The 22,729-nt window shown below is 48.2% G+C and overlaps 1 protein-coding gene across 1 annotated transcript in view; it reads right to left on the bottom strand.

Annotated features, from left to right (window-relative positions):
* Positions 1 to 22,729, bottom strand: part of LOC147625326 (vacuolar protein sorting-associated protein, putative (DUF1162)) — a 137,314-nt gene that overhangs the window by 33,744 nt on the left and 80,841 nt on the right. The window contains exons 20-28 of the mRNA XM_086817965.1: positions 16,076 to 16,170; positions 13,143 to 13,591; positions 12,658 to 13,017; positions 12,396 to 12,471; positions 12,138 to 12,284; positions 11,889 to 11,993; positions 11,625 to 11,735; positions 11,412 to 11,489; positions 11,232 to 11,301 (exon numbers count right to left, since the gene is read on the bottom strand). Coding sequence (XP_086674091.1) covers positions 11,232 to 11,301; positions 11,412 to 11,489; positions 11,625 to 11,735; positions 11,889 to 11,993; positions 12,138 to 12,284; positions 12,396 to 12,471; positions 12,658 to 13,017; positions 13,143 to 13,591; positions 16,076 to 16,170 — 1,491 coding nt within the window. The remainder of the gene's footprint in view (positions 1 to 11,231; positions 11,302 to 11,411; positions 11,490 to 11,624; positions 11,736 to 11,888; positions 11,994 to 12,137; positions 12,285 to 12,395; positions 12,472 to 12,657; positions 13,018 to 13,142; positions 13,592 to 16,075; positions 16,171 to 22,729) is intronic.

The following is a 22,729-nucleotide window of genomic DNA, read 5'->3' as shown; positions in this document are numbered from 1 at the left end:
TGACGCATATCATGGGGAATATGATGCGCACTTACTTTTATTGCCTAGTTTGATATTGCTTTCAGTGATGAGGATTTCACTCAGAAATTCAAGAGAGGGCTGTCCAAAACCTGCAAAATAATGGACAACCACCTAAAAAGGACCAAAACCAAGATAAAAATGATCCAAAGGCTGAAAATAACACTACCAAGAAGCGTCCCTTCAAAGTGAGAGACTGTGGTCTCACTCAGGAGCAGAAAAAGTAATATATGAGCGAGGGGAAATGCTATACTTGTGGTAGCACCAAGCATATTGCAAACGCATGCCCAAACAAGAAGAAGCGTGATAATGCAAATGCATCAAAGTCTAATGTGCATATGATTCCGGATGTGTAGGGCAACACTTCACATGATAGCAAAGACAGGGTTGTATGTAAAGCTTGGGGACAGCTTAAGGATCAGCCCGCTTTGTTCATGTTTAATGATTGTACAACTGAGAACTTCATATCTACACAGATGGCAGCTGCTTTGGGTATTGAAATGGAGGACATGGGTCCTAAAATTGAAGCAGGGGCTGCCTATTATTGGCAAGTTGCGCATACACATTCAAGGCTATGTGGATCATGAGGATTTTCTTGTGGTGCCTTTGAACGACTGTGATGTATTGCTTGGAAAGCCTTGGCATACACGTATTGATCTATGCAAGGCTTACAAAACCAACAGGATCACCTTCATGCATAAAGGCCAAGAGCATGTAATTGATGCTGGTGAAGAGGGTGATACCATTCCCCTTGTATCTCATGTACAATTTAAAAAAGTAATGAAAAAAAGAGTTCGCTGAAGCTTCCGCTCCCCCCCATGCTCGCGCTGCTGCCTGCACGCCCTCCCCCCTTCCCACCCTCGCGTCTGTTTCCCCCCCTGCCTGCCCTGTGTTTCTGCCTCGCGTATGCTCCCCCCCCCGCCCCAGCGCTGTAGCGCCCCCCGCCCCCCGCTACTGCCTTCGCGTCCCTCTCCCTTCTTCAGGGCCCCGCCCCCCTCCCCCAGCCTCCGCCCTCTTCCCCCCCACCCCCCTTTCGCGTTGCTTCCGTCCCCCCCCCACCCCCCCGTTTTTTCTTCGCCGCCGCCTTACCTCCCCCTCCCCTTCTTTTTGCTTTTTTTTTTCTGTCCCCTGGGGTTTTTTTTTGCCTTCCGCCTTCCCCCTCCGCCCTTTGTGTGTAGCTCGGTTCTTGCAGGGGTCTCCGCATTCGCTCCGCCTTCGACATAGCTTCAGACTCTGATGGAGGCTCCTCCCGCCCCACCTTAGAGGGACTCTTCCGCAGCCCCCTCGCCCGTCCCTGAGGATACCCCCATCAGGCTTTCTCTTTCGCCAAAAGAGGAAGCGAGCCTCGCCGCAGAGGTGGGACGCCTCCAGGCACATTCCACCATCTGCCGTATAGTCGGCACTCGCCCCAGCAGAGGGGAGATCCGGGATCTTCTCCAGGCCCGCCTTCTTGCAGATGTGGGCAAGATCCTGGACGTTCAGTTACTGGGCCGTGGATACTACCAGGTGAAGTTCGAGACAGCCCAGAGCGTGGCCCAAGTCCTAGCCATGGGTCCCCTTGACATCAGGGGCGCTCGGGCATTCTTAAGACCTTGGCAGCATGGCTTTGACCCAGCAGCGGCCGAGCAAGGAGGCGCCTATTTCATGTTACAGTTTGCTTCCCTGGACTCCGCCGTGCGTACCTTCCGCTCCTTTCTAGGCTAGGAGCATTGGTGGGCTCGGTGCTTGAGACTGGCCCCATAGCAGCTTCAGTGGTGGCTAGAGCAGCTGGGCTACCTTCGGTCAGAGTTTTGGTTCCTGACATCTCCTCCCTTCCGAAGGTCATTCAGCTACCTAGGATAGGGGGGGGAAGGATTGATCAGAGAGTGGAGTTTTCGGGGCTCCCGAACCAGTGTTTTATGTGTAGGCAGGTCGGCCACATGGCCAAGGCCTGCCCTCGCAGGAGACCCCGACCTTCACCGCAGCAGCAGCAGGCCCCAAATGGCCCGCCCACAGATTTGGCTCGGCAGGCAGCCTCTAGGACACTTGCTCAGCCCACAAAGACCTCGGAGTGGCAGCCTGGATAGGGGCGCCGTAGAGGGAGACAGCCACAGCAACATGCCCAGAGACCGATGCAGCAGCAGCCACAGTCTTAGCATCACTGGGTTCCCGTGAGGAACTGCTTTGCTCCCCTCCAGGAGGAGACCCCAGCGCTGACTGAGGACCAGGAGATGCCAGCACCCCCTCCTTCGCCCCCACCCCCCCCTCCCCCGTCCCCCCCTCCCGCCTCACTTCCACCTTCGCCTCCTCCCGTTCCCGCTCCGGTTTTGGCAACGGCTTCTCCTCCACCCCCTTCCCCTCCCCCCCCCCCGCCTCGCCTCAGCTCCCCGGGAGGCCCTGGCAGTTCCCTGGCGGTCACCTGCAGTCCGGCGGACACTGAGCACCGACCTTGCTCGAGCACCGCAGAGGAGACTTACCATGCCGATTCGGGCTTCACGGATATCCTCTATCCGCAGTCGGCCGAGTCGTCTCGACACTAGACAGCGCTCGGAGGCTTTTGATTACTCCTTCATACGGCCTTTTGGAGCGGAGGGCCCCCATGAGCCAGCACCCACCATCAGAGTTCATGTAGTGATACCTCCGGCCCGAGGGGAGGAGGCACTTGATTCAGCGGTGGCCTTCTCATTCCCTCTCTGTGGCCCTAGCGACTGGGAGTGGACTCTGGATCTCGCTCTTAGCATTTTGAAGACTCAGGCAGTTGAGTTTTCTCACCATGTGAGCGATCTGGAGGTGACAGACGTGATAGGCCGACTATGGGAGTTGGCTCATTTTTTCTTTGATACCGGGAGTGTGGATGCCTACGGGATTCGACATTTGGTGGTTCGCATAGTGGTAGACTTAGCACGCGACCCTGGATATGTATGCATACACGAGGTTGCTCTGTCCGAGCTGGAGGCAGTCGCCATGGGACACAACCATTGGCGCCTGATCCGAGATTCTTGCAGCACACCGGGTGGGCAGATTCGTAGCCGCTCGGATGGAGACTATTCTCCATCCAGGCCGCTTGCGAAGGCCCGCCTTACGGCTGAGACACCCTCCACCTCACCAAGTCATCCATGAGGATCATCTCATGGAATGTACAGGGCCTTGGCGGCGCACACTATATACGTTATCGTGGTTGCTTGAGGCAGGAGCTTCAGAGATGTTTGGTTGGGGGCAGTATTGATATTCTGATGATGCAGGAGAACCATTTGGGTGAGAGCAGGATCCGGAGATACGGTTCGGTAATGCCTGGTAGATGGGACACATTTTGGTCTGCAGTGTTTGGCCCCTTGGGTGGGCAGGGAGAAGTATGTATGGTCATTTCGGATGTATGGCGGCAGGCCATTGTGGATTGCGCGATCATTGTGCCTGGTAGAGCACAGTATGTCATTCTGAGGATGCATGATGAGCTCTTTGGCATGCTCAATGTCTATGCGCCCAACCATGCTAGTGCCAGAGCAGAGTTCTGGACCCAGGTTACGGATGCATTGCCAGAGGCCGCACATTGGTGTGTCGGGGGAGACTTCAACATGCTTGAGGACCCGGCCGATAGGGTGGGAGGCAGTCATGTTACAGTGCACGGCACGGAGCTTGCAGCTTGGGAGCGATTTTGCATGACACTGAGGATCACTGATGCATGGCAGCATGAGGCTTTCTCCCGCTCTCAGGAGAGTCTTAGTTTCTCTCGGTCGGATCGCCAGCAAGGAGGGACTAATCTATCACGGATTGATCGCTTCTATGTGGGCGACAGGTTAGGGGAGCGTGGGGGCTCCGTTGGCATTCTCGCTGACACCTCTTTTTCAGACCATGCGCCGGTTATTTTGACACTTGAGGAGAGGACACGGGAGACCAACTTGCAGTTGAGGATCCCAGAGAGGGTACTTACAGATCCTAGTCTCGCTGAGGACATTGAGAGGATATGGCATGATAGCCAGAGCTCTGACCAGGATGCAGCAGGCCAGTGTGCCTCGGGACTCATCGAGCTCAGCTCTCTTTTGCACGCTGCAGCCTTGACACGACTGGGAGAGACTCGCGAGCGGTTGAGACGTAGCCTTCCTTCGCTTCAGCGCCTTCAGGAGCAGCAGCCTACATGTGAGTGAAAGGCGTCCCAGCTGAGCAAGGCACGCCAGGAGGTTAGAGAGGCAGAGGAGCAGAGACATGAGTTCTACTATCGTCGCCAGGCCTCTCTCAGTGAACGCAGCTTGGTGATAGAGTGACTGGGGAGTTTTTGAGATTACTGGACCTTTCCATGCTCGAGCAGGAGTCCAGCCACTGAGGCTCAGGATGCTTGCAGACAGACTGTGTGGGCCCATGTGCAGAAGAGGGTCACAGATCGTATGCGCACAGTTCTGGGTGAGCCTCTTTCAGCGGTTGAGCTTGCTGAGGCCTTGAGGGTCCTTCCGCGCCATAGCTGCCCTGGGGAGGACGGATTGACGCCTGCCTTTTCTATGCGCTATTGGGACCTCTTGGGGCCAGGCCTCCGCAGGGGCTTTCAGTATGTTTTGGACACTGGGGTGATGCCACAGAGCTTTTCAGAGGGCTTGATCTTTCTTATCCCCAAGGGGAAGGGAGTATCAGATGATATTCCGCATTGGAGACCTATTACGATCCTCAATACCGTCTACAAGGTCTTAGCAAAGGCCTTGAGTTTGAGGATCCAGCCCTTCCTTGGGGAGTTGATTCATGCTACCCAGACAGGATTCGTCAAGGAGCGCAGTATCCTTGACAACATTTTCACCTTCTGGGAGGCGACGGCCCGAGCTAGATTTCTCGATGAGGACCTGGTCGTGATGCTTCTCGATTTTGAGAAGGCATACGATAGGGTCGATTGGGGTTTCTTAGAGGGCACTATGCTTCGCCTGGGCTTTGAGCCAGTTTGGATTCGAGGAGTGGCGGCTCTATATTCCACAGCTCGTAGCCAGGTGCTGATGGCAGGAGGACGGGGGCCGAGTTTTGAGTTGACCAGATCAGTTCGTAAGGGGTGTCCTCTCGCCCCTTTTCTTTTTCTCTTCTTTGCTGAGGCTATGAGCATGTATCTGACGGCAGAGGAGGTTGGTTTGAGAGGACTCCAGCTCCCAGTCCGGGGGGAGGACATGCTCGATGCTGAGTTTGCTGATGACACGGGTTTATTTTTGCATGGCCAGGAGGCCAATCTTCAGCGGCGGGCAGAGCAGTCGCTTCAGGTTTTTAGTGCAGCTTCGGGAGCATTGATCAATTGGCGCAAGACAGTGGCCTTTTGGATCAGTAGCGCTCCCACTCCGGCATGGAGCCCAGACCCGAATTTTAGATGGATTCCTCCTGGCACAGCAGTGTGGTATTTGGGATGCCAGATTGGACTAGATTTGTCACCTGAGCAGTAGAATGCCCCGCTTCTTCTGAGCATTCGGAAGAAGCTTTTGTATTGGAGTACAGCTCGGCTATCCTTGGCTGGGAGGGTGGTGGTGGCAAATCACGTGCTTTTAGCGACCATGTGGTACATCACATCTTGCTGGATCTTCTCGAGCTCTTGCATCAACCAGGTACAGAGGCTGATCAGGAACTTTCTTTGGTCTGGGCGGGATGGTCAGCCAGCCTGGGCTAAGGTTGCTTGGGCAGTTATTACACTTCCGCTGGCCCAGGGGGGCTTGGGCATTATAGATCCAGTTGATCAGAGTAGAGCCTTATTGGGGAAGCTTATTGTTCGAGGGCTGCTTCCAGGCGCTGAGCCTTGGAAAGAGCTTCTTTTTCAGTGGCTGCAGGCTAGGGCTCCCCCAGCAGGGCGGGCACTTGGGCACCAGAGATACGATGGATCTTCATATAGATGAGGAGGACAGTCCTGCGAGCCTGGGAGTTGCTGAGACCGGGACTCTCTCAGAGACCTCCTTGTGATGAGGAGCGGGCCAGACAGCCACTCATCTGGAGCCCAGCGGTACGCACAGAGTAGGGACATATGCTGGGTTCTCGGCCTCGTCTAGCCTGGGGACCATTGGCGGCAGGCCCAGCACGTAGTTTTGGAGACTGGCAGACCTTCTGCACGTAGTCTCCTGCAGGAGATCCAGGTGGAGAGGCTGAGTCACTTCAGAGGGGGGCTGATTATGAGGGATGACATTCAGGAGGCACTCACAGAGGAGTGGTTCACGCCTCTCGAGCCAATGGCCCCACGGTGGATGGGAGCCTTTACACAGTTGGAGATCCTGATGGCTGTCAGAGCTTGCACTGAGGATGGTAGATGCCTCTACTATGAGATCCAGGATGGGGGCAGACTTCAGAGAGTGGAGGCGGAGTCGCCTTTGGTTGCAGAGTGCATCTTTCAAAGGATACGGGTAGTGGCCGCCGCTTCCCGGAAGTGGCATATATATTGATCCAGACCCTACAGATGTGGACTGTGATTGGCGCATATGGGCATATGCAGCGCGCCCCTTGGCCCGGCTCCAGTGGGACCCTGGCGAGTACGAGTGGCATGATCCTTATGCATCCCCCGAGGCCACAAAGATCACCTTTTTCCAGTACACTGTTCGGTTGGGGAGACATATTTTGACGGCGCAGAGGATGGTCTCTCCAGCTGCATCGGACCATTGGCGGCTACAGGGACTCTCACAAGAGTTCCTGGAGGATTTTTGGACCAGGCTCTGGGCTAGTCTACAGGCACGCAGGATCTCGACTTTCCAGTGGCTGGTCGCCCACACGGGCTCTGCAGTTGGCACCTGGCTTGTCTACAGTGGTCTTCCGTCGGCCTGCGTCCGATGCCGCCACCCTTTGGAGACACAGAGACATTGCCTATGGGACTGTCCTCAGGCGCAATAGATTTGGCTGCGGATGTTGCGCATTCTGGCCCCCCTCTCTCCAGAGGGCATGTATACGTGGGGTGCCGCTCTCCTCAGCAGCCTCACCATCTGGTTCACCTGGAGAGCCCGGTGTTTCAGGGCTTTTGAGGGGAGATTGGAGCCACCAACATAGACTGTCCGGGGGATTTGGCAAGAGTTGATCCACACCCTGCGAGGACAGTATGACCGCATCCGGGGCGACTCGGATGAGGGATCTTGCGGCGCCAGGCCTTTCACACCACTTGGCGCAGCCGCCCCTTCTATACCCTACACGCGGGTTCCCCCCGCTGGCACTACAGGCCACCTGTTTGGCTTTTCCTCCCCCTATTGTATGATATAGCCCCTCAGTTCTTTGTACTGATATTTGTACTTTTCCTGCACCTAGGGAGAGTCTCCCTAGCTGCCTTGCTTGGATCTCTGCTCTGTTCTCTTATGAACAGGAGAGGGTCTTTTGTAGCCCTACGGGCGTTCTTTATATAACTAATGAAAGAATCTTTTCTCGGAAAAAAAAAAGGGTAATGAAAAAGAGTATTTTTGCGTACTTGATTTTTGTACGGGATCATGTTGAGGAAAATAATGTACATGTAAATACTCTTAGTAATGATAGGGTGAAATTCTTGCAAGAGTACAATGATTGTTTTGCTGATGAGTAACCAAATTAGTTGCCACACGTACGACCGAAAGATCATCGCATTGATCTTGTGCCAAGTAGCTCACCACCTAATAGGCCAGCCTATCGCGTAAGTGCATCCCACAAAGAGGAGATCATGAAGCAGGTGAATGAGCTTCTTGAGAAGGGTTTGGTTCAGCCAAGCTCTTCCCCATATTGTTCACCCATCCTCTTGGTTCAAAAGAAGGATGGATCCTTTCGTATGTGTGTGGATTATAGAGCTTTGAACAAGCTTACCATAAAGAATCGGTTTCCGATTCCATGCATAGATGACATCCTTGACAAGTTGGATGGATCGCGGCATGCTTTAGCCGAATTGATCTCAAGAGTGGGTATCATCAAGTGCGTTTAGTGCCTAAGGATGTACACAAAACTGCTTTCAGGACAGCATTTGGGCTTTATGAGTATCTTGTTATGCCTTTTGGTCTTACAAATGTCCCGGCTACATTCAATAAATTCTGCATATGTATTTGTTTTGCTTTCATATTGTATTGGAAGAGACAAGTGCTAGCCAGTGGAGAATCCCTGGGCACCCGTGAAGTTGTATTTGGAAGCAGACTCCTTTTTGGTAATCTAACCATAAAGGAATGGGGGGGGGGTCAGCCCATCTTTTGGCCCCTCCTGTGGTGTACTGTGCAAATTTGTCATCTCTTTTTGTCTCGCATGCTTATATGTATTTTTAGTTTTCATGATTGATAAGATTTTCCGTGTACAGTTGCCCTTCCGTTTACACTCAACCAAATCAAGAAAAAGATTTGGCATTTTGATAGACAAAGTAAAGTGGATGTCATTCCTTTTTATTTCGCCAAGAAAAGCGAACTTGTATATATTTGTGTTTTGTAATATGTTTATGAAGTGCTTATAATTATTCTTTGTGAGTCATCGATTACTATTGGGGTAGTATATTACCACCTACGAGCAAGTAGTGCATTGTCACTGTAATGAGGAGGCAACAAAGAAATGTTAAACATCAAACTTCATATTGGTATTGAACACAAATTGGATGTTGTGTTCTTCATGTCAAACCAGTCTCAAAGTAGCAAGATTGATTTTGTTTGTCTATCAGTGCAAGGTGTGTTGGAGGCATACCTAATCCACATATCGTAACATATGTATATACAAACTAGGTAAGCAATAAAGAATTTCTCATTTATTGCTTTATAGTAAATCATTTCCCATAGTTGAAATGGTTTACGATATTGTTTCATCTAAAAGACGTGTCCAATGAGACCACACTTGTAGAGGTGTGTTTGGATGGTGCTATTGGATATGACCATAGATAGCCATAAACATGTCCGTAGAGACATGGTTGGCCGTAGAGACATAGATATGTATTGCCAAGAAACCACAGTGGTTGCAAGAGTAGACCATAGACAGCCCATAAACATGTCCGTAGAGACATGGTTGGCCGTAGAGACATGGTTGACCATAGACAACCCATATGTCCGTAGAGACATGGTTGGCCATAGAGACAGAGATATGTATTGCCAAGAAACCAAAGTGGTTGCAAGAGTAGACATGTGGATAGGCATGCATCTACTCGTGGGCTGAGAGTGGTACTCTCATCGGTGCTGATTTTCTAGTAGTGTGTAGACACTATACATCACATAGACGCTGTCTACGTGAAAATCATATTTGTTGCAAGATGTGTAAACTATTCTTAGAAGAACGCAAAAACTTTTGGAAAGAGGGAAGTGTTGAACTTTACCACATTATAGAACAATTTGCTAAAAACTTGAAATTGTTGAATTAAAGTCCATGTGGTTTCTAACCATGAGATGAAAATCTTTGATGTCATAGAACATGCAAAGGAATTCCTTGAATGTCGGAGCACATTCATTATGAAGTTCTTGAGGATTTGAGAACTTTTGGCGTATACTAAAGGCATGATGGTATTCGATGCCTTAGTAGCAATTTTTGTTTTATTGACATCTTTCATAGTTGCAAGTGAAAACTATGGTTTGGTGTTCCGAATGAAACACGAGTGCTGCATGTTTCCTTGGTTGTAAAATATATGTTGTGTATCTTGCTTTCCTTGTTGTAGTACTCAGGAAAGTTATAGGCATAGAGACCATATGTTCTACACACAAATACTTGTTTACAACTTTGTGAACCGTTTTCCTAGACGTAAACTCTTCTTGAAGGGAAGAGTAGATAGGTCGACAAAGTTTCTTCCAACTAAAAGATGTGAAAACATCCGAGCTCGCTAGGCTCTTTAATATCAAACATGTCTACAAACAATATGGCTTGCTTGTAGATATAGTGTTGGATAGAGATAGAAAGTTTGATAGTAATCTTGGAAGAAAAATCTTCAAAGGTTAAGTATCACTTTATGTAAGAGTGAGGTCAACCATCCATATATTGATGGTGGTCAAACTGAAAACCCAATGAGGTTCTAGAGCGTATACTTGTGCATAGATAAATAATCTAATGGAGAGGAGAACCTCTCACCTTTGGAATCTGTTTTTTGCTGTTCATGACTAGAATTGCTCCATTTACGTTGTTTTATGGAATCTAGTCTAGGTCTCCTATGACCGTAGAGCTATGCAAGGAGAAGAGTCAACAAGTTGGTAGCATAGCATGATAGCGTAGTCTACAAACTTGAGTTCCCGGAAAAATCTCAAGTACATCTAACTTTTGTGCTAGTGACAACTAGGGGCATGTAGTTTGCCTTGAAGTTCTAGTTGAGAGATCGGAATACGACGTTTACTGTGTATCAATAGACACTTGGTAAGTGAATGGAGTAGAAAAGGTCTCAAGCGAGAACATCTATATATGCTTACCAACAACTTTCCCCAATTTGTTTTCGCGGACGAAAACTCTTTAGAAAGGGGGGTTAATAATGTCACATAGCCTGTAGCGGCATGCGTGAGTCGCCCGTGGCGACAGCAGAGCTCAACCGGACACAGAGTCCACACGCCAAAGCGCGTGTGGAGAGTGTGTCCAGGGTGGTTCAGGGATGAGGCGCTTGGGTCGGAGTACCGTGGGTGGCTGGGCTAGTGTGGGCAGGCAGGACACTATATAAACCTGGTAGTGTGGACACTTATCTGCATTCCTCTATGGTTGGGTGACGACTAGAGCTCTTGCCCCTCCTTGGCTATGGTGGTGGCTACCGGGATGTAACACTAACAGTAATGAGGAGGGAAGAAGCACCGCCACGGGGAAGACTCTGATCTCAGCCTTTAGTCACAAGCAGCAGGTCAAGATATACGGGGCAGTGGGCGATGTTTTGTACCCCGGCTATGCCGGGGGTTGTAAGCTGGCGGTGAGGGTTTTAAGGGCGGCCAGCCCTACCCAAGCCAAGCCCACAACATTGTGCAGTCGGGCTGGTTTGGCCATGAAACCCATGGCCTGGCTAGCGCACACAAAAGATGGCTTTGGGCTGGCCAGTGTGTAAGGCAGGCACCCATGGGCCAGCGAGTGCTTGATGCACATGCAGCCATGGGCAAGACAGCCCTAGGCACACAAGCCGGCAGCCATAACCCAGAGTGCGCAAAAGGGTGAAAGCGGGCAGCAATTCACGTGGAAGCGGGCACCTTGTGACCCTCCAGAGAAAGCAAAGGACACAGCGAGGTGATGTGCTACAGACGCTGGGTCACATCTTGATTCTTAAATTACACAATCACGACATAAAAAACTTTCGTATAGATCCTTCTTGCAGCCAAATCAAAGACCAAAGCTTGGCAACTTTCGCAATAAAACATTAAGTGATTTCTCACCAGACAAAATGCCAGGAATCCCATGCCTTTCAGCTCCAGTAACTGGGGATTGAAGCAAACCTGTAAGACCCTGCAACCAAAGCAAACAATCAAGAGACATGATGATGAACAATGAACTTGAAAACCATTGTGATCGGTGTGAAGCAGCATGATTAGTAGTCTAATAAGTTATAAACTCACCTCTAACAATTCACTAATCACACCATAATCCTGAAAGCCATGCTCTTGCTGATGCCCTATTGCAAAAGCTGCCACACCCTGCAAAAGCATATAATCATCTGATATTCTATTGTGATCTTAAACACAATAATCTATATGAGAGATGCACACAGGACTGGGATATATGGCATGTCAACGTTCTCAAAAAACCTCAAAAAGTCCTTCAAAACTGACCTTTCTTGCAGCCCTGCTAATCAATGTTGCAGCGCTGCTTACAGCAAACACTGTATTACTGACCAGACTTTGAGTCCCTACAGCAAAGCCTCCTACAAGTTGCTTTGGGCTCTGCTCAGGATGAATCTAAATGTTAATAAAGGACAAAAAAAAAATCGACCCAAAGAATGTTTCGATTTCAGTGCAAATAATTTTTCATTACATTACGTTCATATTACCCAACACGACTAGTAAATTTTGTGCCTGTGATGTAGAGAGGGGCACCTGTACAAAGCTCTTTGCTGGTGCAGATACAAAATCCCTTACTCCGGATCCTAGACTTTTTACAAATCCCATCGGGTTTCCCAAAAACCCCGCGGATCCGAGTACCTATGACCAAATTCAAATATGTTGAAGCAGTTAAACCACCACCCCTGTTGACAATTGGTTCATGTTTTTCACTGTAGTAGAAGTGTCAATCAATGTTCTAGCGTACAAAAAAGTAAGACACACCTGAAGATGTGTAACACTGACCTTATAGATTTCATGTAGTAACTGCCTGGTGTAATGCCTGATTATCATACCCTTAATTGCATCCCATCGTGCTAGAGGATGAGCAAGAGAAAGCTGCCGTAACTGAACAGGGGCTCCTTCTATATCAACCAATGCCATCAATCCTCGCTGCAATAGAAAGGTATTCAGTACATGAATTTTCAGTAGGCTATCATCAAAGGCATCATCCACGTCAGCTTAAACTTGATTCACATCAGCAAAAAGATTCTGTTTAGTTACCTGTACCGAAGCTCCTGTTTTCCATAACAAAGGCTGTGGCTGTCCATGTCTGTCTGTCCAGGACGCACTTGAGAAGCTGAAACCAATCACACTTGTGTATAAAAATGTGAAAATCCATGAAGCTAAACGGTGTTATTAAGAGCTCAAGGGTGTGAGTAACGGAAGAAAGGATGTTGTAAGGGAAGGGAGGGTTGAGAACAGATTAGACTGATGGTGAATGTAATCATTGCTCGGGTAAAAGAGGTATGCCAGATGCACCTACCTTACAGTTACCTCAATGGGCGCAATATAGAGAGTTTCTATATAAACTTTCCTTCCACCCCTTGCTAAGAGGAGAAACTTTAGATTCTGACTTTGCAGACAGTTGACAGCTCGTGAAGCAGGCCATGACCTGTACATCTCTTTCCATTTCAAAACTTTGATGAGATGAAGTTGGGTAGATTTAGAATCCATCAAAAGCTCATATTTCTGAGCCCTCAAAGAGCTATCCGCAGCTGCAAATCTGGAATAGCCATCACTATCCGGATGCGCGATATGGTATCCCACCCCACATAAAGTCCTGAAGAAATCAACCAAGCAGCAGATTATCTGTTCATCAAGCTGAACTTGAGCTGGAGCTAACCTGCAATAGACAAGCAGAAAGCATGTTTGGTTGTGTCCCAGTCTTTGATAGTTTGCTGGCTTTCTACTTCCAGTACTACTAGGTAAACCTTCTGTCCCTACTCCAGAACCCTTAGCAAACATTACCTGGCATCTATTTTTTGAAAACAATCTACAGAGCTTGCAAGATGCCTCCACTTTGCAACCACCAAGGTGAAAGCTGAGAACTCGAAAATAGCTCCAGTGCTGCTTGGAGCTCTGTCAAATGCACCCGCTGCCCCTTCAGAGGATGGAATTTCACTTGGAAGAAACATACCAGCCATAACCATTACAGGATACTGAGCAAGTGGCAGTTGATTATCAATTTGAATGTATGAAATATTCATGTTCAGCTTTTGTTCATGCAGACCCTGCAAGAGCTGCAAAGTGACTCCTTTTGCAGATGCAAACAAAATTTCCTGCGTCAAAGAGCCAGCTGTATTGAGATAGTTCCCAACTTGAAGATAGAGTTCAAGCAAAACATGAAACCCTTCAAACATTATTAGATTTCCAAACTGTTTCAGGATAAAGACACCCTTTCTACCAGGCATACTGCCCTTCTTTTACACGGGGAAAGACATCTTTACACAACACATCACATGCTCCCAATTTGTGGGTACAAAGTGTAATCTCCAAAAGGAAATGAGTGTATATGACATTCAAACAAGCCCTCAACTCTGTAAGGATCACTTGTGTACGAGGAATGCTACAAATGCTTTGGCATACAATCCATACACCAAAAACATTATTGCAGCTAGCTAGCTCACCACCCAACCATAGCCCCCTCCGGAGCATGCCTGATCTCGAGGCTAGACTTAACATCAACTGACCAATCACAATGCTCCGCAAAAACCCAAGTATCCCATACCACGGAGGTCTAACAACCACTTGTCGGTCTAGCACTAGACTTGGGCTTGATAGGGCTTTGATCCATAGTCACACGAAACGTGAGAAACGGATGAGAGAGACGTGGAAACGCGTTTCCCACCCCCTTCACACCTAGAAACGGCCGGAAACAGCTGGAATTGGCCATGCCCTATCTTGTTACAGGAAATGGGCAAGAAACAGGTGTGGAAATGTGTGTAGAAAATATGAAAACAAGAGCACAAATGAAAACAAGAGCAGACTAGAAATGAAACAAGAACACAAATTAAAGACAAAGAGTTACCTTGAGATGAGTGTAGACGAGACACAAGATTGATTGATTATTGATGTGACACCTACAATATATAGGTGAGAAGTACAAGATAGAGTAGACTGACTTATGGGACAATTATAGAGGTGCCACATGGCACTAGACTAGAATAGGAGAAGTACACCTAGTGTGCACTTATCTCCAACAATGTGGTGTAGAAAACGTATGCGAGGAAAATCGATTTTTTTTAAAACAGGTCCGAAATGCTTTCTGATAAACGTTAGCCAACGTGTTTATTTATTAAACATTACCCATGTTTTAGCATATCGTTGCCCAACAAATAAAAATTACGTCGTTTAGAAAAAATGTCTCAATCAAAATTCAACGAGTACAATTTTTGCCCCCTTTAAAAACAGCCAGATGTGCGCGAGCACACAGAGATGCACAAAAGGTGAGAGGAGGAGCTTGTGGCGATCCTCCATGTACATGACAGCAGCAGCCGCCGAGGTGTCTGGTCCACCAGCGAAAAGGTCGACAAAGTGGCTGAGGGGAAGTGTCGGGTTGGCAGCCGCCGAGGTGCCGGGTTGACCAGCCAAGACATCAACAAAGTGGCTAAGGGGGAAGTGTCGGGTCAACCAGCCGAACTGTGGCCGACCTACTGACCAAGTTTCCTACCCGTTCCCCGTTTCTGGTGACTATGATTTGATCTTCTACGAATCCTCCCACTCCACTCATTTATATAGGCATGAAACCCTAATATAAGCACCCCTTCCACCTAAACTCAATAGTAAAGCCAGCTTGTTATGGTCTTTTGAGCCCGTAACATGACCTCCCCAACAAATTTTGAGGTTTCTAGCAAATAAACCGCTTGGAAAGCCATCGAGGCTCCTTAGATCATAACCTCTACAAAATGCCCTCTAAAAGATATTTGCAATTAAGGATTCTTCATTGCACTTTCTTAATACTTCAAAGCTTCTAGAGTTCCAAGAGAAAATGCACTATTCATGAATACTCGTCACCAACAAGTTTACTATGTGAACTCCCCTCAATGCATCATTCTGACTTAAAGAGAGGCTACAGTTCATGATGATGTCCCACATGGTTAGGAGAAACCACATACGGGTTTCATCCCACCGCCTCAAAGTGGAGATAGGGAGCGCTGAGCATGTCTTCAGAGCTGGGGAGCTCACGCAGGGACCCACTGAGGACAGGATTTGCCAATTATGCCACACAGAGATTGAGACAAAGGCGCATTACATATGTCACTGCCCAGTATACTATGAGATTTGTAGGAGATTTTACTGTCTGTTCCAAGGGATTTGGCCCACCTTCCAGGATCATTGACATAGCGCACTAGCACTGCCTAGGGCTCTTCCTACTCGAGCTTCGCAAAGACATTGACACTTTCTTGAGAGAGCTTTGGCCCAAGCCACCCCGACCCCTCCCTCACCAACCAACCATCACTAGCTTCTTCCGGACCCAAGAGGAGGACACCTTTGACGTCGGATTCAAGAGGAGGAGTACACCCATACAGTGGATCCTGTGGACACACCTCGGGCTGCTGTGGACCAACCTCACCTAAGAGGAGTTACCTCAGACCAGGCATCCGCATTCCAATGTGCCCGATGCCCCTCCAGTGAGATACTTTTAATTTGTTCTAGCATTAACCTTTGGGGTTAGGGACTAATCCAACTAGGTTAGGGGAGCCCTAGGATTAGGGAAAACTGGCAAATTTAGGCGGATAAGGTTTAGATTTAATAAATCCAAGGTTATTGGCTATTTATGACTAGCCTGTTATTTATAGCAGCAATAAGCACTATATAAGTGAGTCTTGGGTTATCATCGATTGTTTCTGGTCAAGACCTAGACCAAGAGTCTTACTCCTGCCATGGACATGGCAGATCACAGCTAGTCTTGCCGAGGATCCTTCTAGGTAGGAACCATCATCTGCTAACTCAAAGTCCAAAAACTCTTCCTCCGTGCATAAAGGCAGCCTGAGACCTACAACACCATGGGCAGCCCGAAGAAACTTGCTCATTGCCTCAGCTACAATGAGGTACATTAAAGGGGAAAGGGGACAGCCCTTCCTCACTAAACGAGAAATCTGAAAACGCTCGTGCTATGAGCCTCCCTGTATAGGCAAGACACCCCTCTGATCCACTTTTGGGAAAACCCCATGTGTGCCATAGTGCCCTCCAAAAAATCCCAATTCACTCTGTCATAAGCTTTTTCAAAATCAAGCAAAAGAATGCCAAGAGGCAACTGACTAGACTTTGCCCACTCGCGACAGCTTCCCAGAAAGAAAAGATGTTATCAAATATACTCCTTCCTTGGAGGAACCCATTCTGTGTTTCATGGCTAGTCCTTTGCAGAATCGGCTGCAACCTTATACTCAAGGCTTTAGCTAAGATTTTATATGCAGATCCAAGGAGGGTGATGAGCCTCCATAGCTTGATGTCAGTCTTGTCCCCACTCTTGGAGATAAGGTGAATCGGCCCCTCCGTGAGGTATGGCCGCATCATACCCGACAAAAACATTTCCTGAAGGGCCACAGTGATAGCATCTCCAATATGATCCCAAAAAAGAATAAAGAAGGCAGGAGAAAGACCATCCTCCCCTAGGCACGAACCGCTGGAACACTCCCAAACTTTCCTTCCACCCCCACTCATCGGGGTCCCAATGCAAATGTCAGATAGGGCAGCCACCATTCAACCAAAGGCTAACACTCTCTGTGATCATCCCTGGGGGGGGGGGGGGGGGGGGGGGTGTTCAACAAAGACGTGCTTCCCTAACCTGCCAACAACTTTGACTGGACGAATCTGGGGGCCCTCAATAAGGTCCTGCATGTCACATCTCTCCAGTTGCCATCCATCTTGTACAGAAAAAAGGACCGATACATCATCCTCCCTAGGTAAGGGGAGACCCATAACCTGAAGAGGAACACCTGTCCGAGAAAAAACCCGAAACCAAGAATGATGACAGCCTTCCAAGAAAGATCGAGTAATCCATTGGTTGGGAATGGCTGCATCAATCTGTGCAATCCTCCGGCTAGAGCCTCTCAAATGCTGCGTGAAATCGAATCTCTGCACCTCGGTGAGGCTCTCCAAGACAGCGCAATGGGGCATAGGGTCTCCCAGCCAGCCCAAAGAATATGCATAGCTGCCCTAAGAGGCCTACCATGCACATCTAAGATCAAATCATTCCACAGAATGGGCTGCCGGTTAGCTTCCTCCACTGAACACGGGGGGATGTGCAACAAAAAACTCCTCAGGCAGTCCCAGGCCCGGAGGAGGGACCTAACCAGTGGGCATGAAGGGGAGCGGTGAACTGCATCCAAAAAAATAAAGCGTGAGCTGAGAGTCCAGTCACCTCCGCAAACAAGGACACTTCGTGATCTGCTGCATGAGAAAGTCCTTCCACGTCTCAGTGCTTGGAAGAAGGCCCCTAACAACAAGCTTACAAAGCAAAGCCTTACATTGCACCTCAGGGTCAATGATATTGAATCCCCCTTCTAGCTTAGGCTTGATAATGGTTTCCCAAGAAACTCTGCCCTGGTGTGTGCATTTCCATCAAGCCCTGACCAAAGAAAGTTCCGAATAAGGCGACAAAGCTGGCCAATGCAGCCCTTATGAAAAATCCAGCACGAAGCGATAAACCAAGCCGTGGCTAGCAAAACTTGGTTAACCACCAAAGCTCTAGAGGCCAAGTCGAGTTTCCTCCTACTCCAGTGATAAAGTTTGCTATTAATGCTTAAGAGCACTAGAGCAAACTATTGTGCAGGGGAGATGTCAACGCCCACTTGACAACCAAGGTATCTGGCAGAGCATCCTCTCTCAATCCAAGTAAAACCAACATCTGTACCCCAATCTGCAAGAGGAGAATCACTGATCGAAAAACCAACTGACTTATGCCAATTGATAGTAGCTCCTGCTGCCAAACAAAAGGCCTCCAAGGCTGTCCGGAAAGCACATAAACAAGTAGGTGAAGCCTCAAGGAACAACGCCGTATCATCTGCTAACTCAGAGTCCAAAAACTCTTCCTCCGTGCATAAAGGCAGCCTGAGACCCACAACACCAGGGGCAGCCCGAAGAAACTTGCTCATAGCCTCAGCTACAATGAGGTACAGTAGAGGGGCGAGGGGACAGCCCTGCCTCACTGAATGGGAAATCTGAAAACGCACGCCGCGCCGCCCACAAGCTAAAATAGTGCCATGAGCCTCCCTGTATAGGCAAGACACCCCTCTGATCCAGTTTTGGGAAAACCCCATGTGTGCCATAGTGCCCTCCAAAAAATCCCAATCCACTCTGTCATAAGCTTTTTCAAAATCAAGCAGAAGAATGCCAAGCGGCTGCTGACTAGACTTTGCCCACTCGACAGCTTCCCAGAAAGAACAGATGTAATCAAATATACTCCTTCCTTGGAGGAACCCATTCTTTTTATCATGGATAGTCCTTTGGAGAATCGGCTGCAACCTTATACTCAAGGCTTAGCTAAGATTTTATATACAAATCCAAGGAGGGTGATGGGCCTCCATTGCTTGATGTCAGTCTTGTCCCCACTCTTGGGGATAAGGTGAATCAGCCCCTCCATGAGGTATGGCGGCATCATACCCGACAACCACATTTCCTGAAGGGCAACAGTGATAGCATCTCCAATCTGATGCTAAAAAAGAATAAAGAAGGCAGGAAAAAGACCATCATCCCCTGGGCATGAACCACTAGAAAGAGCATGCAGTGCGTGAAGGAATTCATCCTTTGAGAAAGGGGCATCGAGGGAAGAACACATAGCATTTGTAATGAGCCTGGGCATGCACTCCCAAACTTTCTGCCGTGCCACATCTCTCTGAGGAGAGGGCACCTCTGCAGTCAACAAAGACCGATAAAAATGTGAAGCAATACCCCTCACCTTATCAGGCTCAATCTGAACCTCACCCTGTGAATCCTGCAAGTACCTCATAGATTCCCTGCTATGGGAAGGCCCATAGTTGTCACGGTACGAAAATACGATACGGTACGGTACGATACCGTACGGGAATATTCGGTACGATATGAAATTTTGGGATACGGTACGATAAAATACGGTTTTTATTTTTTACACTTACAAGCTATGGAGCTTCAAGCTTGAATGTGAGGGAAGGTTGGGAGGGGAGGAGTCTACAGTGCTTGAGAAACCAGTACATGGATATGTGTCTCTCCCGGTTGGATCTCCCGATTGTCTCCAAAAAAGAACCTGGATCGGTAATGCAATACCAAAGGTCTCCCAATGTAGCGTTTATGACTAAGGGACCGTCCTTGCACAAATACGAGGAGTGCATCTAGGGTGATAAGTTTAGGGACTCCTCTCTAGATCAAAATGGCCATGTCCAAATGTTCTCCCTTGTGCATAACTTGAGAATCTAATTGTCTAGCCTACCTATACCAGGGATCCCCAAGTGATGTAGCAAGATTCTCTCATCCTACCAATCAAGTGTACACTACCAGTCTACCTCGCCAGATTTTTTAGGTCTCTCCACAACCCCATATGGAATACTGAGTGGACACGAAAGTTGCGAAGTATTGCGAGCATTTGGGATCTTCGTAAAGCAGGGTTTCTATTTTTTTTAAGCATTTGGAAATTTTTTTTCAAGGAAAAAAAATTTTGGGGGGGGAAAAAAAAAACTAACTCGTACCGTACGATATCGTACGAATTCGTACGGTATCGTACCGTACGACTCGTACGTACGAATAGGTTCGTACGCGTACGAGAAACAACTATGGGAAGGCCTGTGCGCTGAGAAAAACTCTTTGTTGCATCTGCCACCCATCTGAGTCCAAAAAGCCTCGTTCGCATGAAACGCGAACTCAACCCTTCTGTCCATGGCCAACTGCAGCTCTGCTCTAACTGTGGTCAACAAGTCTGTAATCCAAGACGCATGTAGATGCTTTTCATGTTCCCTTATAAGAGCAGCAACCCTATGCCTAATAGCTCTCTCCTTGTCTAGAGCCTCCTTCTTCTTGGACAAGGCAGTGCTATGATAATGATGGCTGGCCCTCTCAAGAGCCAGCGCAATATTATGACGAGGATCAAGACCGTCACAAGATCTCCATCTCTCTCTGATCTCAAGGGAGATGTCAGCATCTAGATAAAGAGGGTCAGGGATACGGATACGGGGAGAGGCCGAGCGAGCCCCAGGCTCCCTGAGACAAAACGACGGGGAAATGATCGGATTTGGTGGTGCTTTGGCATAATAGCAATGGTGCCTCCTCTGTCCAAGGACAAATCATCCACATAAAACCTGTCTAGACGTGCAAAGATGCTCTCATCCCCGCTCCTGCAGTTATGCCAAGAGAAAGATAAGGAGTTTGGCCTTCTTTGGAAGTCATCCTCAAACCAGCAATCCCTGCCAAAAAAGGAAAGCGTGAACCTCTCCCAAGAGGTTTGCTCCAAAGGGTGTAAACCCCCTTCGCGGTCACCCTTCGTGTCAGAAAGGTTCCTCAACCATATTAAAATCTCCTCCCACTATCCAATGATCAACTTGGGGAATGACATTTGTAATGGTGTCCCAAAAGGCCACCATTTCACCTCTCACGTCAGGTGCATCAATATTCAAGATTCCCAATTTCTGACCCTCATGCATGATCAAGATCCACTGCGCTCTAGCAGGGATGATAACACCGTGCCCAATAACATGAGGCATAACAAATGCTGCCACTGAAATGCAAACTGCCGAGGACTAGAAGGTGTGGCCAGAAAGCATCTTACCAGTTTTGCCAAACTGAGATCTATCCAATTTGAGTTCCTGCAACAAAAGTACATCCATAGACCCTCCTATAACAGCAGGGTGAAGCTGGTCCTTCAGAAGGCGCTTCCTACCACGGGTGGGAAGCCCTCCAAGGCACAAAGGATTTGGATCTGGACTTGGACTTGGATTTGGATCACACTTTGTCCCTCCGGCACAGAGGTTAGACAGCTCTTGGGAAATTATTGCTAGCATCTCAGCCTGGAATATCTGGAAGGCTAGATGCACTCAGGCCATTGAGGGTACTCCCATTCTTGTTTCTCAGTGTCTTTGCACGATTTGGAGTGATATTATTCACACCATTATGGCTACCTGGGCTAGAATCTAGGGATCTTCGAGGCCTACGGAGAGGAAGTGCGGCCAGTTTATGAGAGAGTGGGACATTGGTATCTTTTTCACGTCCTCTCATTCGGAACCCTATTGGTACCACAGGGCTCCTGATTGGTTGAGACCTCCACCTTGCTTGGTGTGAGATCTCCATTTCGTAAAATTTTTTCATACTTAATAGAAGTCTCCTTTGAGAGGGGGGGGGGGGGGGGGGGGGGGGAAAGCAACTCAAGGGCCGAAAATCAAGGCCTTGAAGTTAGAAAAGCAAAGTGAAAGAACTTTGACAAAAGTGAGTAATATTTTATTATAAAGTGGAAAGCAAAGAGAAAAAGGCAAAAGCAAAAGCTTGGTTAAGCTTTTGGCAAAAAGCGGAGCCCTCTTTAAGTATAAAAAGGCATGAACCTCTCTTGTAGCACCATGAAGGAGGACTCTTTAAGTATAAAAAGGCATGAACCTCTCTTGTAGCACCATGAAGGAGATCGTGGACCATGTGTGTGGGCATCATTCTTCTTCGCCATCAACATCTTTTCCAACTTGCTTTTCAGATGTATGGGCATATGCATGGGAAATACAGACGCATGCATGGAGTTGTACGGACATGTGTGGAGCTGTACGGATTGGAAATTTCAAAAATCCCTAAAAAAATCATATACCCTAAAACTGCTCGAAAACCCCTAAAATTGCTTTTTGGAAGTTTTTATCACCCGAAAACCATTAAAACAAGTTTTAAATCAGTTTTCTTGCCAAAAAGCGTTTTTCCATGTTTTTCTTCATCAACATGGTTGTGGGAGTTGTGGAGATTACTCACGACATGAGCGAGTGATTCTTGGACTTGAACTCGGACTCGGACTCGGACTCGGACTCGGACTCGGACTCGGACTCGGACTGGCACTGGCACTCGCACTCGCACTCGCACTCGCACTCCGACTCCTGTGTGGGAGTATGAATTAGGGTTTAGAGTGATTCATGTGTGGGAGACATACACAGAGAGAACAAGGGAGAGAGAGAGAGAGAGAGTTGTGGGGATAAGTCAACTCATGAGGCATGAGTGTGTGACTCCCCTATCACACATGTATATTGCACTAGTACACATAGTGCACTTAGTACATTAAAAGTACTAAGTGTACTATGTACTATAACTTATGGGCTTGTACACACTATAAGGGTGGGCATAACGCCTTTACCCCAACAACCTCCCACTTAAAGGCAAAGTGCCCTTAAGTAAAGGAAAAGAAAAAATCAGCATGTACATGATAATATACAAGGCCATATCAAGGCTGAAACTGGCCTCATCCAATGCCCATCAAGTGTCTGCAATGAGCAAACCGCTCCGTAGGCAAACTCTTTGTCAACAGATCAGCTGGGTTGTCATCCGTATGAATCTTAACAAGCTGAATTTGCTTGTTCTCTATCACCTCTCTGATGAAATGATACTTCACATCCACATGCTTCGTC

Source organism: Cibotium barometz, chromosome 24 (assembly GCF_041138505.1).
Source record: "Cibotium barometz isolate CiBa-2024 chromosome 24, ASM4113850v1, whole genome shotgun sequence".
NCBI lineage: Eukaryota > Viridiplantae > Streptophyta > Polypodiopsida > Cyatheales > Cibotiaceae > Cibotium > Cibotium barometz.
The sequence above is the reverse complement of the archived record's forward strand: the minus strand, read 5'-3'. Positions and strand labels throughout refer to the sequence as shown.